This window comes from Dipodomys merriami, unplaced genomic scaffold (assembly GCF_024711535.1).
Source record: "Dipodomys merriami isolate MVZ:Mamm:240054 unplaced genomic scaffold, mDipMer1.0.p SCAF_143, whole genome shotgun sequence".
NCBI lineage: Eukaryota > Metazoa > Chordata > Mammalia > Rodentia > Heteromyidae > Dipodomys > Dipodomys merriami.
Genome location: NW_027202749.1, coordinates 2672691 through 2699719, shown reverse-complemented (window position 1 = coordinate 2699719; position 27029 = coordinate 2672691). Strand labels below are relative to the sequence as shown.

The following is a 27029-nucleotide window of genomic DNA, read 5'->3' as shown; positions in this document are numbered from 1 at the left end:
AAGGGAAGGAGGGAAGAAATAAAAAGTAAAGGAAGGAAAGATGGGAGGTAGGAAAGGAGGGAGGGAAGAAATAAAGAGTAAAGGAAGGGAAGATGGGAGGTAGGAAGGGAATGAGGGAATGGGTGGGAAGGATGTGTTGGTGGATAGATAGATGGGTGATGGATAGATGGTGAGTGGATACATGGATGGATGGATAGATGGATTGGTGGATGGATGGATTGGTGGGTAGATGGATGGGTAACTGATGGATTGGTGGATGGATGGATGATGAACGGATGGATAGATTGGTGGATAGATGGATGAATGGATGATGGCTGGATGGATGGATTGGTGGATGGATGATGGATGGATGAAATGGTGAAAGGATGGATAGATGGATGGGTGATGGATGGATTGGTGGATGAGTGGATTGGGAGATGTATGGGTTGGTGGATGAATGATGATTGGTAGGCAAATGCATGGATGATGAATGAGTGGGTAGCGAGTGGATGGATTGGTGGATGGATAGATTGGTGAATAAAAGGATGGATAGATTGGTGAGTGGATGGATGAATGATGGATAGATGGATGGATGGATAGATGGATTGGTGGATGGATGGATTGGTGGGTGGATGGATGGATTGGTGGATAGATGGCTGGATGATGGATGGATGGATGGATTGGTGGGTGGATGGATGGATGGATGATGGATGGATAGATATATTAGGTGGATGGATGGATGGATGGATGGTGGATGGATGCATTAGTGGATAGATGGATGGATAGATTGGTGGGTGGATGGATGGATTGGTGGATAGATGGATGGATGGATGGTGGATGGATGGATGGTGGATGGATGGATGGATTGGTAGATGAAAGGATGGATAGACTGTGGATAGCTGGATGGAATGGTGGATGGGCACTGTAGCAGGCAGGCCAGACCAGCTCCCAAGGTGGCTGTGACTGTCCTGTCTTGTGACCTGTCAGAGTGTTCTTCCAGGCAGCTGTGAAGGCTCAAGTTCCCTCTAAACCTGAGCCACAGCTGGACCCTGGGTCTGGCTCCCTGGGAAGGGCTGGCCTTTACTGTGCCCAGCAGCTACAGCAGGCCCCTGTTAGAAGAGGAGGCCGTGCTCTGGCCGTGGAAATACAGACCCAGGAGACAGGGCCCCTCACTCTGCCCACGGTGAAGGTGGGGAGGGAGAAGGTAGCTCCCTCCAAGAACGCGGCTGCCCCCCTTTCCTTTGGTCCAGGTAACCTGGGCTCACAGCTGGTGGAGTACAAAGAGGAAATGTACATCACGTCAGACTGTGGGCGCACCTGGCGGCAGGTAAGGGGGTGGGAGGGGCCTGGGCCCTGCTGCGCCCCCAACCCACCAGGGCTCCAGGAACTGCATCCGGGCCGTCAGCCCCTCCACTCACAGGGGCGGGGCCTACCTTCCTGCCAGCCCCAATGGCCAACCAGGGGCCCCTAGCAGCTAGGGCTCTGCCAGGTGGGCACTGCAGATCCAAGGCATGCTTTGTGGTCAGACATGCCACCAGGGCACCCGAGGAAAGGGACAAGGGAAGGCACAGAGGTGGAGGAGGCCCAAGAGCCAGAGAGTGGGGCCGGGGTGACCTCTGGTCCCCACAGGTGCGGATGGGTGGACAGTGGAGAAGGACACAGGGCAGAGGAGGCTGGGGGTCATGCTGAGCCTGCCCCAGATGCTGGGAGATGTTCAGGTGTTGGCCTGATGGCGTGTTGAGGCCTGGCATGGCTCTTGCGTGCTGGGAGAAGGGTCCGGTCATCTGTTCCAGGCCAGCCTCTCCCGCACGCATGCGTGTGTCCAGTGCGCACAGGCTAATGCCGAACACACTGCGCGCACGGCCGCCGCAGTGGAGGTCTGAGTTTCCTAACAGTGTGCAAGGAACTTGGAAAAGGGCAAAAGGTGTATTTCACCATAGCATTCCTCTTCACTGTGCGTGGTGAAGCACATCTGAAGTATGCCAGGCCGTGTCTGTCCATCAACCCTGAGCCCCAGCCAGAAGACGCAGCCAGGGACGGGGGCAGACGCTCACTTTTAGGGACCCATCATGAAGTGCACTGGTGGCCACGTGCACAGAGCAACTTGCTGGGGTGATGCTGGAGGAGCAGTTGGCACACTGCAAGGCTGGGGCCCGGCCTTTCCACTCCCTGCCCGGCGATGGGCAGGATGGGGTGGAGGGGCCGGAGGACGCGGCACGCACAGGTGCACATCGGGGCAGGCAGAGGGGTCCATGCTGGGTCTTTGTGCGTCTACCCAGAGGAGGAGGAAGTGGAAGAGCAGATATCCAGGCCGATGACAGAGTAGCTAAAAGCACTGGGATGTGTGGCGATGTGCTAGCGGGTGGCACCGAACAGGAGTGGCCCGGGACAGAGCGGGCCTCATTAAGCCCACAGGACCGTGAGCAGCAAGGGCTCCCTGCAGAGTCAGAATGGCAAATGTGAACCTCCAGGGGGTTTGGGGGCCTTGGGAGGGAAGAGACAGGCAGGGAGAAGCTGCCCAGAAGCAGGGTGTGGGGCTCCTCTCCCGCTGCCCGGTGACCCACTGAGGCACGGGGTTGTGGCCTCAAAAGCCCAGCTCCCTCTCCGGGATCCCCGGATGTGGCTTGGTGATACCCTTCTGTGGGCAGAGGCCATCCAGGCCCTGTCACTTGTCCTGTGTGGAGGAGGGGGCAGAGCAAGCTTGAGAGTCCTGTCACGGGGACCTGAGGCTCAGCACACCAGGGCCATCCAGAAGAGGCCAGGCTCCGGAGCTCTGCCCTTCTGCCCCAGCTTCCCAAAGCCAGCTGCCCAGCCCCTGGGGGCAGGGAGGGGGCTCCTGGGGAGGAGCAGGTCAGAGAGGGGGGCACAGGCTCCACCCAGGGCCCTGGGCACTCATTCTCGGCAGAGCTGACGGGAGGCCTGGGGACGCAGCCCGGGCCCAGGCTCTGCGATGGAGCCACAGGCCTGAGAGGCCGTGACGAGGAGACATGCCGAGGGGGGAGGGGCGGTGGTGTGGCCGGGTCCCACGGTACCACATTAGGTGGCATCTGGCCTGGGGCCTGATGTCCACTGAAGAGCCAGCGGGCGCCTGGCGTCCTGGCATGAGCAAGGGCCACACCAGCCCTGGGTGCTGGTAGACAGGAAGCTCACACCCCAGGGGGCGTCCTCTGGGGACGGGGGTGGGGCAGGGGGACAAATGAGGGTCTGTGGGGGCAGCCCCGCCCACCCAGGGTCAGAGGGCACCTGGAGCCCGTGGCCCGTGGGGTGCCCCATGCCAGACTGGGGTTTGCACCTCGGTGTTTCTCCAGTATCTCTACCCCAGGGGATCGCCCACGCTTCCAGGCCAAATCCCACATGGGAGTCCCCCCCACCCAGCCCCACCCCCGTTTCCCACATGTCTCTTCCCCACGTCCAGGTCTAAGAGTTGCTGCTTGCCGCCCTCCTGGAGGAGGGGTGCTTAGGGGTGTGGCGGGCCCTCAGACTAGCTCTGCCCAGGCCTGGCTCTGCCATGCCCCTCCCTGAGGCCCCGGCCGCCCCGCCTGCGCTCAGCCCCCGCTGTGCCCGCAGGTGTTCGAGGAGGAGCACCACGTCCTCTACCTGGACCACGGCGGCGTGATCGCGGCCATCAAGGATACCTCCATCCCCCTCAAGATCCTCAAGTGAGGCAGTGGGCGGGGTCAGAGGGGCAGTAGGGGGCCTGGAGCGGGGACTGCGGGGCCGGGGGGGGGGGTGCTGAGGTGGGGTTGTGGGGCCACAGATCTCCCCGGAACCATTCCTGGTCCTGGAGGTGGGCAGTGGGCAATATAGACCACATGGCAGTCCATACAGCCTGGCTGGGCAAAATGGTGCCCCGGCCCGGGGGCCAGGGAGCCGGCAGGGCACGCCGGGCTCAAATTCTGACAGCAGCCTGAAGCCGGAGAAAGGCCTTCAGGGGAGGTGGGGTTGGGAGGGAGGCAGAGGCCGAAGCCAGCGTCACTTCAGTCAGGAAGAGCTGTAGGAACGGGATGATGGCGGCACCGCGCCACCCGTGGTCCGGAGGCCGGCACTGGCCCCCGCCCAGAGCACGTCGGGCTGACGGGTTGCCTGGCGGTGCTGGCTTCAGCCCCCACGGGGAAGCCGGGGGCCTGGCACAGGCCAGGCGTGGGACTGGCCCCCGAGACCAGTCCCCTGGGCAGGGGAGCGGGAGGGGCGGCCGCCCACCCCTCACACTGTGCGCCTCGCACATAGGTTCAGCGTGGATGAGGGCCTCACCTGGAGCACGCACAACTTCACCAGCACCTCGGTGTTTGTGGACGGGCTGCTGAGTGAGCCCGGCGAGGAGACGCTGGTCATGACGTGAGCGGGGGCCTACGGCGGGCGGGGGCGGGAAGCGCCGGGTTCTGAGGTGGGGGCCTCCTCCCGGGGCTGGGGGCTCCTCATGCCCCGGCCCCGGCCCCCCGCAGCCTGCTGGGGGCCACCAGGCCCTGCCCGGGATCCCTGCAGTGCAAGGGGCAGAGCCACGGCCGGCAGAGGGCTCTGGACAGCCGCCCCTGGCACCGGTCAGGCTGCCGATGACAATAAGTGATCGTCCCCCGACTGACACCAGCAATGTCCACTGGTCAGAGCCACCGAGGCCCAGGAGCCGGGACCCAGCCCCAGAGGCTGACCAGACACAGGCCCACGCGGTGCCTCTTCCTGGGTGCCATGGCGCGGGGACCTGCTGGGGCAGGCCAGTCTCGGGCTTCCGGAGGCCGGCGCTGGCCCCCGTGGAGGAGCCCACAGTGCTGCTCCTGCAGCTGCCCCCCACTGCCCTGGGGAGGCCTGGGTCCCCAGCCTGGGAGGTCAAGGGGTGAGGCAGGAGAGAGGCGTGGCCTGCACTGAAGTCACAGGTCAGGGCAGAGGTTTGCTGCCAGGGACGCTGAGCCGGTGGTGCCCGGGGCTCCGACGGCAGCCTGGAGAGGACGGAGTCCCCCAGGCCCCTGCATCAGGCCGGGGCTCGTCAGAGCGGGAACGGGAGCGGGGGCTGCCAGCAATGCGGCCTCACTGCACACAGTAACGCAAGTCAGCTGGCTCTCGGGCCTCGGTTTCCCCTGCTCACACAGGGTGTTTGGGCCCCGGTGCGCTGCGTAGCCGTGTGCTGTGTGCGTTTAGGCCCTGCCGAGCCCTTCTGCCCGCTCTCCGTCACGCGGCCAGGGCTGAGGCCCAGGCACAGCTGCGTCCTTCATCTCTCCCCGCCGCTCTCGCCCGCCCCGTCCATAATGGCTGAATTCACAGCCAGGTGATGCTCTGTTGTGGGTTTCTTAGAGGCCTCAGAACGGTCCCCACAGAGCTATTCACAGAGCCGTCTGCAAACGGCCTTCCGATGCCGGCGGCACAGAAACAATCCAAACTGCAGAAGACCGCCGGCCTCAGGCTGGAACGCAGTGAAAGTTACCTGTGTGGGAGCCCTCATTCAGAACACGCCTCCATCTCTGTCTTCAGCTCTGTCTCTGTCTGTCTGTCTATCTGTCTCTCTCATTTCCCCATGATGCCAGCCCACCTATCATGCCCAGGCTAGTCACAGTCATTTTATTTATTTGTTTGTATTTATTTATTTATGTCAGTTGTGGGGCTTGAACTCAGGGCCTGGGTGCTGTCCCTCAGCTCTTCAGCTCAAGGCCAGCGCTCTACCACTGGAGCCACAGCGCCACTTCCAGTTTTCTGGTGGTTTATTGGAGATAGTTTCTCGGACTTTCCTGCTTGGGCTGGCTTTGAACCGTGATCCTCAGATCTCAGTCTCCTGAGCAGCTAGGATGGCAGGCGTGAGCCACCGGCGCCCGGCTTCACAGTCGTTTTGATGGGACACGGTTCTTCCGTGGCGCACACTGCCGACTGCCTTCCAGAGCAGCATGGCCTCGGAGCTGTCCCCAGTGCTGGGGCTGGGTGGCCTCGGGCCACACCCCGGGTGGCCTTGTCCTCCCGGGCCACGCTGGGGAGCCGGCCCATTCTCCTGCTCTCTGGAGAGCGGCCGCTGGGCTCCTTGGCCTCCCTGAGTGTGCCCAGCTTCACCAGATCACAGATATTTCTTACAGCATGGGCCGAGGCTGGGGATGGGCACACGGCAGGACTGAGACGGAAGGTCTCGGGATAGAGATGCTTCCTCCTCCGCCCGAGCTCAGGACGGGCCAGCGGGGGGCTGGGGTGCCTGCTCGGCCCGCCTTGACCATGGCTCCCAGACAGACCTCCCAGGCCCACGCAGGCTCCATGCAGATGCCTCTGGGTGGCCCGTGGTGCTGCCCTGCTGGGGTGTCTCTGACCTGGCCTCAGTTTACCTCTGTGAAATGAGAGCGAGAGAGACGGATCTGCAGTAGGCCAGATGCCATCGCTCTCTGGAGGGGAGGGCCGGGTGTCGCTGGGTGAAATCCGCGTGAGGACGGGCACCGGGCGAGTGGCCGGCCGGCCGTGCGTGTGAACCACGGGAGCCACAGCTGCCCTGTCACCTGGCTCCACGCCGCGCCTTCGTCCCCAGCGGGAAGTGGAAGGCAGAGCCGGGTGTGGCACAGCTGTCCTGCTCCGCTCCGCAGGCCCAGTGTGCCAGGCTTCCACCCCCACGGGCGGCCCTCCCCTGGGGGGCCGGGGTGAGCCGGAGCAGCCGGCTGGCCACACTTCCCATCCTGCTGCTGCAAGCCCAACTCCAACCAGTAGTTCTGGCAGGTGGAGGAAGGCTGGGGAAAGGCAGGGAGCATCACAGCAGCATGAGATGTTCTGGCCATGGCCACCAATCACTCCACGGAGCACAGCCACCGATCATCCCACAGCACACAGCCACCAATCACTCCACAGAGACACAGCCACCAATCACCCCACAGCACACAGCCACCAATCACTCCACAGCACACAGCCACCAATCACTCCACAGCACACAGCCACCAATCACCCACAGCACACAGCCACCAATCACCCACAGCACACAGCCACCGATCACCCCACAGCACACAGCCACCAATCACCCACAGCACACAGCCAATCACTCCACAGAACACAGCCACCAATCACTCCACAGAACACAGCCACCAGTCACTCCACAAAGCACAGCCACCAATCACTCCACAAAGCACAGCCACCAGTCACTCCACAGAACATAGCCACCAATCACCCCACAGAACATAGCCACCAATCACCCCACAGCACATGGCCACCAATCACCCCACAGAACATAGCCACCAATCACCCCACAGCACATGGCCACCAATCACCCCACAGAACATAGCCACCAATCACCCCACAGCACATGGCCACCAATCACTCCACAGCACACAGCCACCAATCATTCCATGGACACAGACACCAATCACTCCACAGAACATGGCCACTGATCACTCCACAGAACATAGCCACCAATCACCCCATGGAACATAGCCACCAATCACTCCAGAGAACATAGTCACCAATCACTCCACGGAACATAGCCATGAATCACTTCACAGAACATAGCTACCAATCATTCCATGGAACACAGACACCAATCCACAGCACATAGCCACCCATTACTGCATAGAGCATGGCCACGAATCACCCCACAGAGCACAGTGCTAGGCCCAGCATGAAGGGCCATGGGACGGCCACAGTGGCTGTGAGGAGGCGAGAGCCCCTGTCCCACGCCCGTCCCACACCCATCCCACGTCCGTAGAGAGCCCCTGTCCCACGCCGTCCCACGCCTGTCCAGAGCCCCTGTCCCACACCCATCCCACATCCGTAGAGAGCCCCTGTCCCACGCCGTCCCACGCCTGTCCAGAGCCCCTGTCCCATGCCCATCCCACGCCTGTCCAGAGCCCCTGTCCCACGCCGTCCCACGCCTGTCCAGAGCCCCTGTCCTATGCCTGTCCCACACCCATCCCACACCCGTCGAGAGCCCCTGTCCCACGCCTGTCCCACACCCATCGAGAGACCCCCGTCCCACACCTGTCCCATGCCCCACGCCTGTCCCACGCCCGTCCTGTGCCTGTCTACCGGGACGGGCCATGGATGGCCCACACCAATGAAGCCAACAGCAGTCATTCCGGTTGCCAGGGCCTGTGGAAGTCATCACAGCCCTAACTCAGAAGCAGGGTGGCACCGTGGGCTGCGGTGTGGGGCCCTGAGCTGGGAGGGGGTGTCTGCACAGTAGGGACAAGGCCACCCTGGAGTGACACCCCGTCCCCGCCTCCCCAGGGTCTTCGGCCACATCAGCTTCCGCTCTGACTGGGAACTGGTCAAGGTGGACTTCCGGCCGTCCTTCCCAAGGCCGTGTGGAGACGAGGACTACAGCTCCTGGAACCTCACGGACCTCCAGGTGTGTGTGGGGGGGAGGGACCCCGCACAGGCTGCTCTGCTGCCCACGGCACCCCCAGCCCAAGGAGCCTCTCCCCCGGGGACCCCTCACAGACTCCCCACACGGGGCTTGTCCAAGCCTTCCCGGCACCCGCAGCTGCCCTGGGCCGAGGGCCTTGTCACGCAGGCTGCGGCTCCCGGCTCACCCAGGAGGCAGGGATTCAGGTGCCATGTTCGTACCAGGCGGCTTCATGGGCTTCGCTGGAACTGGCTAACAGGGAGGCAGGAGAAGCTTCCAGAACCTGACTCCAGCTGGATCAGGCAGTCTGCCAGCCCTGTGCTTGTCCCGGCCCTGGGTGCTCCAAGCATTCCCCTGGACCTGCCCGGAGTCCACACGGCCCTCAAAGCTGCGGCCGTCCCACGCCCTCCCACCCCCCCACCCCCCCACCCCGGGACCGGGAGCTCCTGGGGTCATGGATCCCGCAGTCCTGTGACCCCTCAGGGCCCAGCCAGGCCAGACACACTTGGTACGCGGCGGTATGCAACGCAAGAGGAAGAGGGAAGCTGCCTCATCTCGGCCTCACACATGCCTAGTCCCTTTCCAGGCCTCAGTTTCTCCTCCTGTCCCCTCTGTTGCCCAAAGGGTGGTCAGGACAAACTGGTGGAGAGCCAGCCCCTTCCGGGCCGGTCCCTCACCCTGGTCCCCTGCTACAGGGTGACCACTGCATTATGGGCCAGCAGAGAAGTTTCCGGAAGAGGAAGTCCACATCCTGGTGTGTCAAGGGGCGGAGCTTCACGTCGGCCCTCACTTCACGCGTGTGCCAGTGCCGGGACTCCGACTTCCTCTGGTGAGTACGAACTCTCCAGGCGGGTCACGGCCTCACGCTCACAGGGCACCTACTGCAAGGCCTCCAGCCTACCAGCGGCCTCCCTCCCCCTCCCCCTCCCCCTCCCCTCCCTGATCCCCCTCCCGTCCCCCCCACCCCTCCCACGTCCCCCTCCCTGATCCCCCTCCCATCCCCCCACCCCTCCCACCTTCCCCTCCCCGATCCCCCTCCCATCCCCCCTCCCCTCCCCGACCCCCCTCCCATCCCCCCCACCCCTCCCCGACCCCCCCTCCCATCCCCCCCACCCCTCCCCGATCCCCCTCCCGTCCCCCCCACCCCTCCCACGTCCCCCTCCCTGATCCCCCTCCCATCCCCCCACCCCTCCCACCTTCCCCTCCCCGATCCCCCTCCCATCCCCCCTCCCCTCCCCGACCCCCCTCCCATCCCCCCCACCCCTCCCCGACCCCCCCTCCCATCCCCCCCACCCCTCCCCGATCCCCCTCCCGTCCCCCCCACCCCTCCCACATCCCCCTCCCTGATCCCCCTCCCATCCCCCCACCCCTCCCACCTTCCCCTCCCCGATCCCCCTCCCATCCTCCCTCCCCTCCCTGACCCCCCTCCCATCCCCCCCACCCCTCCCCGACCCCCCTCCCATCCCCCCCACCCCTCCCCGATCCCCCTCCCGTCCCCCCCACCCCTCCCACCTACCCCTCCCCGTCCATCTCAGGCCTTGCATTGCAGCCTCCTGCGCCCGACTCTCCCTCCTGGCAGCTGGCCTGCCCTGCACGGCTCCTTTGAGATGTCGCTCACTCCCCAGGCCGCCCTCCAGGCTCCCCCGACCCCTGGGTCCCCCCGGCTGGGAGCCTGGGCGCCCCCCGGGCACCGTTCCCCCTGGCTGGCTCTGATGCCGTCTCTCCTCCCAGTGACTACGGCTTCGAGCGCATGCCCTCCCCGGAGTCTGCAGCAGACAAGTGCTCCGCCAACTTCTGGTTCAACCCCTTGTCACCTCCCGAGGACTGCGCCCTGGGCCAGACCTACACCAGCAGCCTGGGGTGAGCGGCCGCGGTCCGCCTCCGCCCTGCGCGCTCCCAGTCCAGGCCGCCGCTCTGAGTGCAGCGTCCGTGGGGAGAGGCTGGGCCGCGCCTGCGCGGGGCCCTGCATCCTGCAGGTCGGTGCGTCAGGCCTGGGGGGGGGAAGGCGTCTGGATCGAGCGCTGCCTGGAGCCGGCTCTGGGTGAAGCCCTTCTCAGCTCAAGGCCTGACCCCTAGACCCCCCCCCCCCCCGGCAGCTGGGAGACTGGGAGACGGGGTCAGGTGGGCGAGTTGATGGATCCGGGGACACAGTCCAGCTCCCCCAAGGTCACACAGAGATGGAACTCGGGGCCTCGCGGTCCAGGGCAAGGCCAGGGTTGGAGCTCGGCTGATGTAGGCACCGCCCTCCCTGGGACAACGCAAAACCACAGCGGTCAGCAGGGCCTCGCCTCGCCCCCCGGGCCGCAGTAACAAGGGCTGGCGCACTGTCCCCCGCGGCCATGCTGCCCTCCGGGGCCTCGTGTTCTGGGCTGGAGAATGGGTGGCGGGTCCACGGAGCCTTGGTGCTCGAAGCCACAGGCCCCCCGGTGTGATGCCTGCCCCCCCGCCCCGCCCGCCCAGGTACCGGAAGGTGGTGTCCAACGTGTGTGAGGGCGGCGTGGACCTGCGGCGCAGCCCGGTGCAGCTGCAGTGCCCGCTCATGCCGCCCCGGGGGCTGCGGGTCCGCGTCCGCGGCGACGCCGTGGCCGTGCGGCCTGGGGAGGACGTGCTCTTCGAGGTGCAGCAGCAGCAGGTGAGCTGGTGGCGGGGGCGGCCGGGGACGGGGGCCGGCCGGGGACGGGGGCCGGCCGGGGACGGGGGCCGGCCGGGGACGGGGGCCGGCCGGGGACGGGGGCCGGCCGGGGACGGGGGCCGGCCCGGGATGGGGGCCAGCTGGGGACAGGGGCCACCTAGGATGGGGGCTGGCCTGGGACAGGGGCCGGCCGGGGACGGGGGCCGGCCCGGGATGGGGGCCAGCTGGGGACAGGGGCCACCTAGGATGGGGGCTGGCCTGGGACAGGGGCGGCCTGGGACGGGGGTCGGCCCGGGATAGGGGCTGGCCGGGGACGGGGGCTGGCCTGGGACAGGGGCTGGCCCAGGACGGGCGTGGGGGGTTCACCTCAGGCCCCCACCATCTGAGACGAGGCAGTCACAGAGAGTGTGAGGTAGAGGTGGAGGGAGGGCGTGGGACAGCGGGGGGGGGGGGATGGCCTCACCCTGTGTGTGTGTGTGTGCGCCCGTGTGTCATGTGTGCATGCGTGTGCATCCGTGTTTACCCGGCTGATACAATGCTGACTCACTCCTGTAGCCGGCAAAAAATTTGGTAAACCTCTAATTAGATTGATTTAGTGAATTTGGAATCCTAACAAAAACAAAGTTAAAGAAATTGTTATTTATAACCACACAGCCACAATCTTGTACGTATGCGATATGCGTGTGTGTGTGTGTGTGTGTGTGTGTGTGTGTGTGTACACAGCTCTACTTCTTTCTCTCTATATGTGTGTCTATCCTCCTACTCTTTCTATTTTTACTTTAGCACAAAATGCTACGTTTTCTTCTGATTTTAAAATTAATATATGATTTTTGTAGAATGGGAAACACGTGAAAGGTAGAAAATACAAGCATCACTTAAATTCTTCTCCCCCAGGGGAGTGGTTAAATTGGTTAAATTTTGTATTTCCTTCTGGTGGTGGTGGTGGTGGTGGTCGTGGTGGTGGTGGTGGTGGTGGTGGTGGTGTGTGTGCCGATCCTGGGGCTTGAACTCAGGGCCAGGGCTCTACCCCTGTAATTTTCTTTCATCAAAACTTGTGCCCTACCACTTGAGCCACAGTGCCACTTCCAGCTTTTTCTGGGCCTTTTATTGCAAATAAGCGTCTCACAGACTTTCCTGCCCTGGCTGGCTTTGAACCTGCCATCCTCAGATCTCAGCCTCCTGAGTGCCTAAGATTTCAGGCGTGAGCCACAAGCGCCGGCTTCCTTCTGGTCTTTTAACTTAATCCATAGCATGCTTATGTTTCTGGTTATTGAAATACTGGCGATCTTGTAGGAAATCAAGAAGTGACCCTTAGAAGAACTCACAATGTGCAGGAAGCGCAGACGCTCAGAAGGCGCCAGGGGTGGGACCCCTGTGTCCCCGGGAGTGGGGTCCCTGAGCCTGGGCTCATCAGCTCACAGTTACGAGCGTCTGTCACGCGCGGCTGTGTTCTGTGAGCTTTAGTTAAGTGTCTTTCCAAACACAGTGCCAAGGTAGGGTGAGGTGGCGAGGACAGAGCCCTCGAACCCAGAGCCATGGGCCGTGGCCCCCGCACACAGGGAGACTGAGGCTGGGAACGACACAGCCTGCTAAGTGCTGATGGCCGTGTCAGGCACGTACACAAAACCTGCGTGTGAGTGGGGAAACGGAGGCGTGCCTGGTCATTGCTAGCCTCTGGCTTCAGTGGACAGAGACCAAGTCTGTACCCCCCAAACCTGAGCGGTGCCCTGGCTCTGACTCCCCACATCCCAGGACCCCTCGCTGTTCCAGACAGTCTGGGATTCACCCTGGAGCGCGGCGTTCCTGGCACGGGGCTGGGGGGACCTGGACCCCCAGCTAACCCAGCAGCCGCTGGATTCCGGACAGACTGCCCTGAAACACGGCCCTCTGCTGCCCCCTAGAGCCGAGAATGCGGCACGTGCTTCCCCTCTGCAGAGCCAATCAGACTGGCCTGAAGGCCAGCTCTAGGCCCTGGCCCTGGGCCCCAGCTGCCCAGGCCCCAGCCCTGCACCAGGAGCCCTGCCAGGCCTGAGGAGGTCCGTGGCGAGGGGAGGTCAGGCTCGTAGGAAGGGCTCTTTCAGGTCACGCCTGGAATCCCAGCTACACAGGAAGCTGAGATCTTGGGCTGGAGGTGTGAAGCCAGCCCAGGCAGGAAAGTCCATGTGCCATACCTTCCAGTAACCACCGAAAATCCCCAACGAAACTGTGGGTCGAGTAGAGCACCAGACACCTGAGCAAAAAGAAAAAAAGCTGAAGGTCAGTGCCCAGGCCGCGAGTTCAAGCCCCAGCACCGGCACCGAAATGAAGGAAGGTCTCACGGGGAGGGCAGGCCCCCGGGAGCTGCTGTCTTCGGCGGGGAGAGAGGAGCAGGCCGGCGCGTTCACCCACACCACACACTCTGCACCAACTCACAGACACGTGCAAAACACGTTCACACGGACTCACGCACGCAGACCGCCATGACCTTGCCACCTACAGCCACACAGCCACGCTCACCCGCCCCTGGCTTGGGAATGGGTGGACTGGGAGTCAGGGCTGACGATGGGGGTGGGGGCTGGGAGCGGCACGTGCACACGTGCGTCTCTGCTCACCTCTGCACAGGTGCAGAGCAGCTGCTGGGTGGACAGCCACACACACACATTTCATCCACACCCCACAACTGACATCAACTTCAAACTAGCCCCACGCAGCATGGAGGAGCGGGATCTGAGGCGGGCACCAACCGGGGGGGGGGTCACAAGTGGGCCCAGCTGCTCGGGAGGCTGAGATCCAGGGTCACGGTTCAAAGCCAGACCAGGCAGGAAATTCCATGACGCTCATTTCTGTTAGCCAGCAAAACACCAAAAGAAGAGCTGTGCTCAAATGGTAGAGTGCCAGTTGAGCAAAAAACTAAAGGACCCAGGACTGGCACACATGTGCGTGCACACACACACACACACACACACACACACACATGCACACACACAGGAATCCAGAAAACCCGTGGAGATGCATGGTGGCTGGGGACCCCTGTGAACGGCCCCTCCCTCCCCCAAGGCTGCCCGGCGTGAAGCCGCAGCAAGTGCTCCTTAAACCCCACATGCAGGCTGCCAGGCTGAGCCCCCGGCAGGCAGCTCAGTCCCTCCCGGTCTCCTCCCCTGTGACGCAGCACTGGGCAGGAGCAACCTCAGCCTCGATCCTGAAACCTAGAAAACCGGGGAACGGAGCGTCATATATATTAGGTTCCGGGTCACTGTCACAAAGGGCCACCATCGGGGCTCTGAGCACAGCACTGCCGGGAGGCTCAGCCCTGGGAGCTCCTGCCCGCAAAGCCCGCGCCGCCCGCACCCCGGCTCCGCACCACACGGGGGCAGTGGAGAGCTGAGGACGGTGCTGTGTGACGGACACCGTGGCTTGCTGGCCGCAGGCCTGGCGGCACTGCAGAAGTCCTCCCATGAGAGCCGTGCTCCCCGGGCTCCTCCCATGTGAGCCGTGCTCCCCGGGCTCCTCCCATGAGAGCCGTGCTCCCCCGGCTCCTCCCGTGTGAGCCGTGCTCCCCTGGCTCCTCCCGTGTGAGGGCCGTGCTCCCCGGGCTCCTCCCATGAGAGCCGTGCTCCCCGGGCTCCTCCCGTGTGAGAGCCGTGCTCCCCGGGCTCCTCCCGTGTGTGAGCCGTGCTCCCCCGGCTCCTCCCGTGTGAGCCGTGCTCCCCTGGCTCCTCCCGTGTGAGGGCCGTGCTCCCCGGGCTCCTCCCATGTGAGCCGTGCTCCCCGGGCTCCTCCCATGTGAGCCGTGCTCCCCGGGCTCCTCCTGTGTGAGCCGTGCTCCCCGGGCTCCTCCCATGAGAGCCGTGCTCCCCCGGCTCTCCCGTGTGAGGGCCGTGCTCCCCGGGCTCCTCCCGTGTGAGCCGTGCTCCCCGGGCTCCTCCCGTGTGAGCCGTGCTCCCCGGGCTCCTCCCGTGTGAGGGCCGTGCTCCCCGGGCTCCTCCCGTGTGAGCCGTGCTCCCCGGGCTCCTCCCGTGTGAGCCGTGCTCCCCGGGCTCCTCCCGTGTGAGAGCCGTGCTCCCCGGGCTCCTCCCGTGTGTGAGCCGTGCTCCCCGGGCTCCTCCCGTGTGTGAGCTGTGCTCCCCCGGCTCCTCCCGTGTGAGCCGTGCTCCCTGGGCTCCTCTCATGAGAGCCGTGCTCCCCGGGCTCCTCCCGTGTGAGGGCCGTGCTCCCCGGGCTCCTCCCGTGTGAGCCGTGCTCCCCCCGTGCTCTGTGACGTGCTCGGGCACCGGGGCCCCATCTGCCCCCGCACCGCCCTCTGCCGCCGCCAGCGCCTGGCCCCTCCTCACAGCCAGGCGGCTCCTCCGACGTGGAAGCCGGCTGTGCCCCTGGAAGGCGCTGCGCGGTGCCGCCCATCCACTCGGGCTGCGGGCCCAGGGGAGGCCCCGGCTGAGCCCCCCGCCGTCCCGCAGGGCGACGTGCTCACCACCAGGTACCAGGTGGACCTCGGGGACGACTTCAAGGCCATGTACGTGAACCTCACGCTGAGCGGGGAGCCCATCCGGCACCGCTACGACAGCCCCGGCGTCTACCGCGTGTCCGTCAGGGCGGAGAATGCGGCCGGCCACGACGAGGCCGTCCTCTTTGTCCAGGTCAACTGTAAGTCCGTCACCCCGAGGAGCCAGCGGGGCCTGGTCTTGGGGCGCACGGGAGCCCCGGGATGACGGGCCACGGGCGGGGAGGCCGGCACTCACACAGCACACCAGTGGTCTGGGCAGGACAGGACTGGGGTTCGCGTGGGTGGCTGTAGTGAGGGCGATGGGAACGGTGGTGGTAACGGCAGTGACAGTGTTGGTGAGCATATTGCTGCTGGTGATGGTGCTGGTCTGGTGGTGGTGATGGTGGTGATGGTGGTGGTTGTGATGGTGGTGGTCATGTTGGTGGTGGTGGTGGTCGTCATCGTCATATTGGTTGATGATGGTGGTGGTAGAGGTGGTGGTGGTGGTGGTGATGGTGGTGGTCATGTTGGTGGTGGTGATGATGGTGATGATGATGGTGCTGGTGGCGGGGGTCGTGTTGGTGGTGGTGATGGTGGTCGTGTTGGTGATGATGATGGTGGTGATGGTGATGGCGGGAGTCGTGTTAGTGGTGATGATGATGGTGGTGGTGATGGTGGTGGTTGTGATGGTTGTGGTGATGGTGGTGGTGATGGTGGTGGTCATGTTGGTGGTGGTAGTGGTGGTGAAGGTGGTGATGGTGGTGGTCGTCATATTGGTTGATGATGGTGGTAGTAGAGGTGGTGATGGTGGTGGCAGTGATGGTGATGGTGGCGGGAGTCGTGTTGGTGGTGATGATGGTGGTGGTGATGGTGGTGATGGCGGGGGTCATGGTGGTGGTGGTGATGATGGTGGTGGTGGTGGTGATGGTGATGGTGGTGGTGATAGTGGTCGTGTTGGTGGTGGTGATGGTAGTGATGGTGTTCGTGTTGGTGGTGGTGATGGTGGTGACGATGGTCATGGTGGTGATGGTGGTGGTGGTGATGGTGGTCGTGTTGGTGGTGGTGATGGTAGTGATAGTCGTGGTGATGGTGGTGATGATGGTCGTGGTGGTGATGGTGGTGGTGATGGTGTTGGTGATGATGGTGATGGTATTGGTGGTGATGATGATGGTGGTGGTCATGTTGGTGGTGGTGATGATGGTGATGATGGTGGTAGTGGTGGTGGTGATGATGGTGGTGGTGGCGGGGATCCTGTTGGTGGTGGTGATGATGGTGATGGTGCTGGTGGTAATGGTGGTCGTGTTGGTGGTGGTGGTTGTGTTGGTGGTGTTGGTGGTGATGATGATGGTGATGGTGGTGGTCGTGTTGGCGGTGGTGATGATGGTGGTGGTGATGGTGGTGTTGGTGGGGTCGTGTTGGTGGTGATGGGGGGTCAGTGGTAAAGGCGTCACTGACATGGGTGATATCGGTCACCAAGAGCACCCTTCGAGAGGCGCATGCGGGGCTGCAGCTTGGCCGCAGAGCGCCTGCCCAGCCCGCGCCACGTCCTGGGTTTGATCCCCAGGACCAACAAAGAAAAGACTAGACGGTGGAAGGCGGGCGCCCCGCTGTCCTTGAACCCTGCCCCCTCGCCCCGCAGCCCCGCTGCAGGCCCTCTACCTGGAGGTGGTCCCCGTCACCGGCGTCAACCAGGAGGTGAACCTCACGGCCGTGCTGCTGCCCACAAACCCCAACCTCACCGTCTTCTACTGGTGGATCGCCCAGAGCCTGCAGGTGCGCCCCGCCGCCGCCTCCCACTCCATCCGGGCGCTGTCCCCGCCAGGGGCCAGGCCGGCTTCCCTGGGCATCGGTTCGGGGTCCCCGTGTTCTGCGGGCACAGGGTAGATCAGATGGGTCCCTGCCTCCCTGGGGAAAGAGGTAGAACAAGGTGGCCGGCCTGGGCGGAGCGTGACCAGGGCCACAAAGTGGTTGGCAAGGTACCTGGGGCGCCGGGGAGGGGGCTGGGGAGGGGCCATCTATGGGGAGCAGTCATGCAGGGCACCCCAAGGGAGGAGCTGACGGAGACCCTGGGGGCCTCACTGAGAGGCCTGGCCTGTGCTGTGAAAACAGCCACAGACAGTGAGAAAGGGAGAGAGAGAGAGAGAGAGAGAGAGAGAGAGAGAGAGAGAGAGAGAGAGAGGGACAGGGAGAGGGAGAGAGAGAGGGAGGGAGAGAGAGGGAGAGAGGGAAAGAGAGGGAGAGGGAGGGAGGGAGGGGGAGAGACAGAGAGCGCCTGGCGAGAGGACAAGGCCGACTGTCCTCAGGTTGGGCCTCAAGACCCAGAGCAAGGATGCCTGCCTGCCCTCTCTCCCTCCCTCCCTCTTTCCTTCCCTCCTTCCCTTGTTCCCTCCTCTCCCTCCCTTTCCTTCCTTCTTCCTTCCTTTCCTCTTTCCTTCCTTCCTTCTTCCCTTCCCTCCCTCCCTGCTTCCTCCCTCCCTCCCTCTCCCCTCCTCTGAATCAGGCGCTCTTGAGCAGCCCTCCCTGCGGCCGGCCGTCTGGCGGGGGCAGGGCTGGCACTGCCCCTGGTGGCCACGGCAGCCCCTGCCAGCCCTGAGCCCCCTGTGCCCGCAGCCCCTGATCTCCCTGGAGAACCGGGTGGCCACGCGCTTCGTGGAGACGGGGGAGGTGCGTGTGACGGTGCAGGCCGCGTGCGGGAGCTCCGTGCTGCAGGACTCCAGGGTCGTCCGCGTGCTGGGTGAGTGCCCGGCCCTGGCGCCCGCACCCGCGTCGGCCCTGCAGAGCCGTGGCTGCTGTGGCCACGCCCGCGTACCCGGTCACACTGCGCGGTTCACGCACACGGTCCCTTGGGTCTTCCCCCTTCACAGGGGGGACACAGAGGCTCAGAGGCCAGCAGGGAGGTCACGGTCAGCTCTGGGGCTCCTGTTGCCTCAACCTGAGAGCTCTGAGCCGCGGACTCTTAAGATGGGGGCCGGTCCAGTTGCAGCCCACAAAGCAGGAAGGAACGAGGCCAGCTTGTGGCGTCTACACCCTGTGGGCTGCGTCTGCGCCCCCTAGACCGGCCCCCCCCCATGTCAGTTCATGGTAACGGCCTCTGGTGGCCCTGGTGAGCAGCCCGCCTGCCCAGCCGTGCCCGGGGAGGACGCTTCATCTCCAAACGCTGAGCCGGCCCTGCCGCCCCCAGCTGCCGCGGAGGGCCGCGGAGGGCTGCACCCAGGCCCGTCCTGGCGGGGCCTGGGCCAGGACTGACTGGAGCCCCACCCCTGCCTCTCTCCAGATCAGTTCCAGGTGGTGTCCCTGCAGTTCTCCCAGGACCTGGACAGCTACAACCCCAACACCCCCGAGTGGCGGGAGGACGTGGGCCTGGTGGTCACCCGGATGCTCTCCAAGGTATCCGTCTCAACCTACCGACTAAACCTCCCCTGAGCCAGAGCCCGGAGACAGGGAAGGCCGGAGTGGAGTCGCTCCGGAGCCTCACAGCCAACAGACGGGGGCAGGGCAGCGGGGTGGAGGGGGGGCCAGTCTGCCCGGTCCCCCGAGGGTGTGTAGGCTGAGCCCCATCCTGACCATGGTTCTCATCCTGTGAATGATGCTGGTGCAGTTGTTCTGGGCATAGGAGGCGCAGTAGGAGCTCAGCACGGGCAGCGTGTGGAGGGGCGGGGCGGGAGGGGCAGGTCTGGAGAGGGAGGCCTGTGAGGACTTGGGGCCGCCGTGTGGCGTGCAGGGGGTGAGGGCAGCCGAGTGGGACTTAGGAACCTGTGTTTGAGGCCCCGGGACAGGGGACACCATAAGGACACGCGTGCACGCATCTCTCTGTCCCCGCAGGAGACCGGCATCCCCGAGGAGCTGCTGCTGACCGTGGTGAAGCCCGGGCTGCCCACCCTGGCCGACCTGTACGTGCTGTTGCCCCCGGCCCGGCCCACGAGGAAGAGAAGCCTCTCCAGTGACAAGGCAAGTCCCGCGGCCCTGGGCCGCCCGGCGTGGGGGCCACACCCACAGACAAGGACACTGACAGCCCGTGGAGGCTCCCGTCCACCCCGCTGCGGTCTGATGGGGGTCTGGGAGGGGGAGGAGAGGCCGTGGGACGGTCTCCTACACCATTGGCTGGGGATGGTCACGTGGCCTCCACTGAAACCACAAGGAATGCTGGGAAGCCCAGGTGAGTATGGCAGGGAAGACAGTGGGAGCCTCAGCCAGCGTCCACACCAGCCAGCGTCCACACCAGCCAGCGTCCACACCAGCCAGCATCCACACCAGCCAGCGTCCACACCACAGCATCCACACCAGCCAGCATCCACACCACAGCATCCACACCAGCCAGCATCCACACCGCAGCATCCACACCAGCCAGCATCCACACCAGCCAGCATCCACACCAGCCAGCATCCACACCAGCCAGCATCCACACCAGCCAGCGTCCACACCAGCCAGCATCCACACCGCAGCATCCACACCGGCCAGCGTCCACACCGCAGCATCCACACCAGCCAGCATCCACACCAGCCAGCATCCACACCAGCCAGCATCCACACCAGCCAGCGTCCACACCAGCCAGCATCCACACCGCAGCATCCACACCAGCCAGCGTCCACACCAGCCAGCATCCACACCGCAGCATCCACACCGGCCAGTGTCCACACCAGCCAGCGTCCACACCAGCCAGCGTCCACACCGCAGCATCCACACCGGCCAGCGTCCACACCAGCCAGCGTCTACACCAGCCAGCGTCCACACCGCAGCATCCACACCGGCCAGCGTCCACACCGCAGCATCCACACCGGCCAGCGTCCACACCAGCCAGCGTCCACACCAGCCAGCATCCACACCGCAGCATCCACACCAGCCAGCGTCCACACTGCAGCATCCACACCAGCCAGCATCCACACCGCAGCATCCACACCAGCCAGCATCCACACCGCAGCATCCACACCAGCCAGCGTCCACACCAGCCAGCATCCACACCAGCCAGCATCCACACCAGCCAGCGTCCACACCAGCCAGCGTCCACACCAGCCAGCATCCACACCAGCCAGCATCCACACCAGCCAGCATCCACACCAGCCAGCGTCCACACCAGCCAGCATCCACACCAGCCAGCATCCACACCAGCCAGCATCCACACCAGCCAGCGTCCACACCAGCCAGCATCCACACCAGCCAGCATCCACACCGCAGCATCCACACCAGCCAGCGTCCACACCAGCCAGCATCCACACCAGCCAGCGTCCACACCAGCCAGCGTCCACACCGCAGCATCCACACCGGCCAGCGTCCACACCAGCCAGCGTCCACACCGGCCAGCGTCCACACCGGCCAGCGTCCACACCGGCCAGCGTCCACACCAGCCAGCGTCCACACCGCAGCATCCACACCGGCCAGTGTCCACACCGGCCAGCGTCCACACCAGCCAGCTTCCACACCGCAGCATCCACACCGGCCAGCGTCCACACCGGCCAGCGTCCACACCGCAGCATCCACACCGCAGCATCCACACCGGCCAGTGTCCACACCGGCCAGCGTCCACACCACAGCATCCACACTGCGGCAGCACCGAGGGCCCAAAGACCCAGAGTCAGCTGGGTGCCCAAGCCCCAGCAGGGTGGCCAAAGTCAAAAGGCAGCAGATCCAGACACTGCTGAGGTCCTGGCACGCCCTGGGGGGACAGCAGTCCAGCAGTGCCCCGGCCAGTCAGCCACACAGCCTCCCGACAGCCGCCAAGGAGAGAGACGCCGCCGCGGGCGCACACAGCACCCAGTGCCCACACCGGAAACAATGGCATATGGGGACCCCGGCACACGGGACATGGGACCCCGCCACACGGTGACCCTGGCACACAGGACACGGGACCCCGGCACACGGGGATACTCGCAGTTCCATCAAGCCAAGAAGCTGCGCAGCCAGGCTCCAACAAGGGGAGAGGGTCGGCGGGCCCCGCATCCAACTCAGCCATGTCAGAGGCCAGGACCCGGCTTGAAGGCAGCCCACGAAATAACCCAATTGGAAAGCGGGCGGCGGCCCAAGTGGAGACACGCATGGCCCGTCCACCGAAACCCCTCGCCAGGAGCCACACGCCACTCAGCCTCCCAGCCAGCGGCTTCCCCTGCAGGATGACGGAGCGGGCGGGGCGTGAAGGTGTACACACACACACACACATGCACACACATACACGCACACGCACGCACACGCATACACACACACCACACACACACACACACACACACACACACACACACACACACACACACCTGGGCCAGCCGTGTCCTGCCCGTCCTCATGGTGACAGGCAGCTTCCCTGCCCATTCACGAGGACACCGAGGCTGGGAAGGCCGTGGCCCTCTCCAGCCCTTGACCTCTGGAGGGGTCAGGGCCCTGACCCTCCCCTCTGGCCTGAGCACCCCCCCCCAGCTCTGGGCCTGAGTGCCCCCCTTCTGGCCTGAGCGCCCCTCCCTTCCCCTTTCAGAGAGTCGCAGCCATCCAGCAGGTGCTCAGTGCTCACAAGATCAGCTTCCCCGTGCGAGGCGGGCTGCGGGTCCTGGTGGCCCTGCGGGAGACAGACTCAGGTGGGAGGTCTGGCTGTGCCTGGGGCGGGCAGACTCAGGTGGGAGGTCTGGCTGGGCCTGGGGGGGCAGACTCAGGTGGGAGGTCTGGGGGGGCCTGGGGGGGGCAGACTCAGGTGGGAGGTCTGGGGGGGGCAGACTCAGGTGGGAGGTCTGGCTGGGCCTGGGGGCAGGCTGGGCAGGCACCCAGGCCCTGAGGCCCCATGGGTGGCCCTCCGTCACCCGCCGGGAGACCCTCCGGTGGACAGTCTCCAATTAGACGCATGGCTTTCTGGCCAGACCCGCGGGGCTTGACGTCCCCTCCAGATGACCCCTGCTGCTGGTCCCCATGGCCACTCCACAGGGAGCCCAGGCAGCTCACCCCGGGCATGCGCACGAGGGGGGGGGGGGGCCGGGCGCTCTGCAGGGGTAGGCTCCGCCCACGCTCCGAGCAGGTCAGCAGCTGCAGGACCGGCCCGAGAGGAGCATCCTGGTGCCTCCCGGGCCGTGAGGGTGCATTTCCCCACCTGAGCGGGGACAGGCTGGATGACATGCAGCAGCCTCTCCAGAGCTGGCACCCCTGCCCCGGCTGCCCTGCTCTGTCCCTGACTGCCCCTCACTGTCCTCACTGTCCCTCACTGACCAGCCCTGCCATGGCTGTCCCCTCCTGTTCTTGCAGGTCCCCGGCGGCTGGGCGGCGGCGGCTACTGGGCGGCGGCGGTGCTCTTCGTGGTGGGGCTGCTGGCGGTGGTGGTGTTCATCCTCTACAAGTTCAAAAGGCAAGGCCGCCTCCCCGTCTCTGCGCGGCCTGGACGCGGGGCGGGCAGAGGCCTCGGCTCCTGGCGGGGTCGCGGGGGGGGGGGGAGGGGGAGGACACAGCGCTGGTTCCCTTGCTGGCACTGTCACCGGAGGTCCCCAGGGACAGACGGTCAGCACCCTCCACGAGGGAGCCCCTCCCGTGCGGGCCTTGGGGAGCTGCGGGCGAGGGAGGCCCAGCCAGCGAGGCTGGGTGCGGGGCGCAGGCCCCGTGAGCGGGGGACAGCACCGCTTCCTGGCCCTCCTGCGCCAGCCTCTCCGGCCGGGCGCCACACGGGGGCCCCAGGTGTTCAGATGGGGGTGCTGAGGCCGGGGGCCTGGGGGGCCTGGGCACACAGACCACAAGCCGGCACCCACGGTGGCCGCCCTGGACATCCCCGGATTCTGGGCCTGAGCAGAATGATGCGTGGAGACCGACCGTGCTGGTCCCCAAGGACCACTGAGGGCCCCATTCACCACAGCGGGGCCCGCCTCCTCCACCCTCCCCCAGGGCCTGGGCACTGGGCGTCCCCCGGGGACCCCTATCTGCTGGCTTCGATGCACATGTGTCCTTGTAGAGGTTAACGGACGCCCCTTCCTGCCGGCCCCTCGGCCCATGGCTGGGCACGGGCCGGTGCTGCTCTGGCCGGGCGCGTCCGCACCTGTCCCCCTTGTTACCTGGATGGGGGGGGGAGAGGGGGGGTCTGAGAAAGAATAGCAGAGCTTCAGCTAACCTGGCGTCCCCCGGAGGAGGGGACCTCAGGGGACAGCCTGAGTTTTCCAGGTGGCAGATTGGGGGTCCGGGGCAGGCCATGGCCTTTCCCGCTTTCCAATCCCTGAGGCACGAGCTCCCTGGCCGCCCGGGCCTGGGGTCTCACCCAGCCCTCCGCCAGGTACCTAGGCAGGAAATCCGCTCGTCCCCCACCTGACCCCTGTGGCCCCTAGGAAGTGGGGTCCTAGTGCCCAGCTCCCAACCCCCTGGTCACTGCTGGAAAGCAGGGGCCCCATGCCCGAACCTCAGCTCCCGTGCCCAGCGCGCGTCGGCTGAGGCTGAGCGGGGGCCAGGGCTGGCTGGGTCCTCTTGGCACCGGGCTGGACCTTGGGTGTGGGTGGGTCACTCTCCCCTCCGCCCTGGGTACTGGGAGACAAAGTGGAGCAGCCACACCAGCTCTGCGGAGGCCAGCGAGGGCACCCAGCCAGGCTCTGGGGCTGGCCCTCTGCAGGGCTGGGTGCCCACGCCCTCTGCGAGAGCTGGGAGCCGCCTCTGCCCTGCAGGAAACGCCCGGGCAGAACCGTGTACGCCCAGATGCACAACGAGAAGGAGCAGGAGATGACCAGTCCCGTGAGCCACAGTGAGGACACGCAGGGGACCGTCCAGGGTAGGCGCTGGGACGCGTGGCCTGCGCAGGCTCCGCAGGGCACCCCCACACACTCTCCCTGGGGTTCCAGGGCCACAGGACCCGGCCCGCCCTGCTGCGGGACCCCTGTGTGCCTGGAGCAGGGAGGCCGGGGCCTCTGACGGAATCAGTGTCCGGGGACTTGCCAGACCAGGCAGCCCCAGAGGGGGGATGAAGACCACTGCCAGCAAAAATACTGGCTCCCCGAGTACCTCGCACAGCCCGCAGCGCTGTGCGCCACACAGCCTCTGCAGCCCGCCCTGCTCACGGAGCCGGGGCCGGCCCGGACAGTCGGGCAGGGCCCTGCATCACTCCTCCGAGTGAGGCTGCTCTAGCCGGACACAACCTCACCTGGTCGGGCCCCACCCCGTCCCCTCTGCACAGCCCGTCAGTGGTCCACCCCGGCCGCCGTCGCCGTGGCTCCAACCTTCCACAGCAGCAAGGCCTGCCGCCGGCTTCCGGCCAAGGCCGGCCGTGCTGCGGGACGGGGTAGCTGGGGAGGCGGCAGGGAGGCAGTTTCCGTGGGCAGCCCCGGGCCCCTGGCCCTCACCCTGCCCCGGTCTCGGGCTGACACGACCACGCCCCCTCTCTCTGGCTCCGCCCCAGTCCTCACCATGCCAGACCCCCCAGCAGCAGCTGCTGCCAGGAGGGGGCGGGGCGTCAGCCCCTCCCGCGTCCCCCTGCTGCGGATGCCTTCGGGCTCCCGTTCAGGTCAGTGTGGCCTCACCTCTGCGCCCGGGCCGCTGCTCCCACAGCACTGCACGCCCCCCCCCCCACGGTCACGGAGGACGCACCCCGCACAGCCGATGCCACCGCGGGTGTCCACGACTCACCGCTTCCGCGCGGGTCCCCCCACGGCCTGCCTCACGCCGTCCCCACGTGGCAGACGGGGCTCACAGCCACGCGTCTTCTGTTGCCTAGGCAACCACTCAGGCGTGGTCCTGAGCATCAACTCTCGGGAGATGCACAGCTACCTGGTCAGCTGATGCCCGGACCACCGTCTCCCCGCGGAGGACGAAGGAGCCCAGGGGCGGCTGGGAGGCCCCGCCGAGCCCTCGGGAAGGCCGCCTCCTCCCGCCGTGCCCGCCCAGGGAGCGGACACTCCCTCCGTCAGCCCCAGCCGCTCCTGACCGCCCACCCGGACCAGGCCCAAGGTGCCACCAATGTCCCGTCCCTGCCTCTGGCCCTGGACCCCGCTCACGCTGCCCTGCTGCCCAGCTGAGGCCTGACTTCTCCCAGCCGAGGCCACTCTGTCCGGAGCGTGGGGTGAGGCTGCCGGGCTGGCCCGGCCCTCGGTCCGCAGCCTCTGCCCTGTGGCTCCTGTTCTTGCTGGGGGCTTCCCAGAGTCCCGTAAGCCAGACCCACCCAACACCACCCCCCGGTGCCCTCCAGTGCTCCTCTTCCTGTTAAACTGCAGATCCTGTAAATACCTCTCCAGGTAGCCCTTTGCATTCGGGGCACGTTTAACTGTTAAGCTAAGCGGCAGTCACTGGCTCTCAAAACCCCCTTTCTGTACCACCGGAGCTCCTCTAGTTGTCCCCAGGTAGTGTGGTGGGCAAAGGAGCCCTGTTCCTGCAGTTCCGCAGGCTGCCAGTAGGAGGCGCCCTCACAGCCCCTCCAGGACGGCTCCCAGCCTGACAGGCTCTGGAAGGTTTCCTGCCTGCTTTGGGACCCGCGTGGAGCGGAGCCAGGGACGCATGGGTGGGCAGAGCTGTGCGGCTCCTCACGGTGAACCGGGGCACTCGGAGAGGGGGGTCACAGCGAGGTAGTCTGGGGGCCCGGCTCGGCTGCCTGGGGCCAGGGACCCAGTGCAGCACTGCACAGAGACAGCAGGACACTTCACCTTTTGCCTTGAATCATGAAGTCAGTCCCCTTCCCGCCATCCCCTCCTCTCCGTCCTCCTCCCAGGCCTCCACCAGGCCAGCCTCCACCCTGCCAGCTTCAGGGTCATGCCCCCGTTCTTCCTATTGTTGGGGAGGTCCAGGGGTGAGCCCCCACCCCAGGGCATCGCTGGAGCGCTCGGCCTTGGCCGAGTGGCTGCTCCTGGCATGGAGGTACTCTGGTCATGGTGAACCTGTGATGGACGGAAACTAGGCGCACTGCCAGGCAGGGCGCCCCAGGCGCTCCCCCTGCAGCCCAGAACGGCCGAGGCTCCTGGGCCCCCAGACTGGCCTTGGCGAGGGGCTGGGTTAAAGGGCCCAGTGCCAGGAAGGGCCTTGGCCCCAGCACCAGCCCCCAGCCGCCGGCCGCCCCCTCCTGCCCCAGGCCCAGACCCGCTCTGGAGATGCGCACGGAGCCGTCGGCGCCCAGGTCCCAGGCCGCACGGGAGCCCTGGACGCCACCCCCCAGGGAGTCCCTGGTGACCACTCGACTAGTTCTCAAAGCTGTTCCGTCAGGGTTTTCCCTCGCTACGTGTGCATTTTCCCCTTGTATTTTATGTTACTATTTCTTTCAAAAAACCAACCCACCCATCTGGGCGTGTGGGTGCAGAGCCTGGGCACAGCGTGGTGTCCAGCAGCGTCCAGCAGCGCCGCTTCCCCAGTGAGTGGGTCCAGCCAGGACCCGCCCGCGCCACCTGCGCCCCGCGCCACCTGCGCCCCGCGCCACCTGTGCCCCACACAGGTGCCCACGCCCCCGGGGACCAGACTCCGTGCGCTGGGGTCCCGGCCGCGTCGGGCACCTCCTGCCATGTGCACATAACAACCAACGCGTTCTTCCTCGTTTTTTCCTTTTTAAAAACCAATAAATCATTTGTGATGCTTTTAACAAAGGTTCAATGGACGTGACCCACTTGGCCTTATTTTGAAGACCGTGTGTTTTGACGTGGAAGTCTCGGTGAGCGGACGCAGTGGTGGGGGGCGAGGACGCTGAGGCGGACAGCAAAGGCACAGGCTTGTCACCAGACTCGGGTCACTGCGACCAGGGCAGAAAGTTCCTTGGCCTCCCA

The 27029-nt window shown here is 65.4% G+C and overlaps 1 protein-coding gene across 1 annotated transcript in view; it reads left to right on the top strand.

Moving 5' to 3' along the window:
- The window catches only part of Sorcs2 (sortilin related VPS10 domain containing receptor 2), a 226106-nt gene extending 199238 nt beyond the window's left edge, over positions 1-26868 (top strand). The window contains exons 12-27 of the mRNA XM_070021615.1: positions 1230-1306; positions 3547-3638; positions 4207-4314; positions 8149-8269; positions 8962-9095; positions 9998-10126; positions 10727-10898; positions 15332-15518; positions 16997-17130; positions 17968-18091; positions 18632-18744; positions 19180-19305; positions 21815-21914; positions 22570-22669; positions 23961-24064; positions 25004-26868. Of these exons, the coding sequence (XP_069877716.1) occupies positions 1230-1306; positions 3547-3638; positions 4207-4314; positions 8149-8269; positions 8962-9095; positions 9998-10126; positions 10727-10898; positions 15332-15518; positions 16997-17130; positions 17968-18091; positions 18632-18744; positions 19180-19305; positions 21815-21914; positions 22570-22669; positions 23961-24064; positions 25004-25068 (1886 nt within the window). The 3' untranslated portion in view covers positions 25069-26868. The remainder of the gene's footprint in view (positions 1-1229; positions 1307-3546; positions 3639-4206; positions 4315-8148; positions 8270-8961; positions 9096-9997; positions 10127-10726; positions 10899-15331; positions 15519-16996; positions 17131-17967; positions 18092-18631; positions 18745-19179; positions 19306-21814; positions 21915-22569; positions 22670-23960; positions 24065-25003) is intronic.
- The last annotated feature ends 161 nt before the right edge of the window (positions 26869-27029 follow it).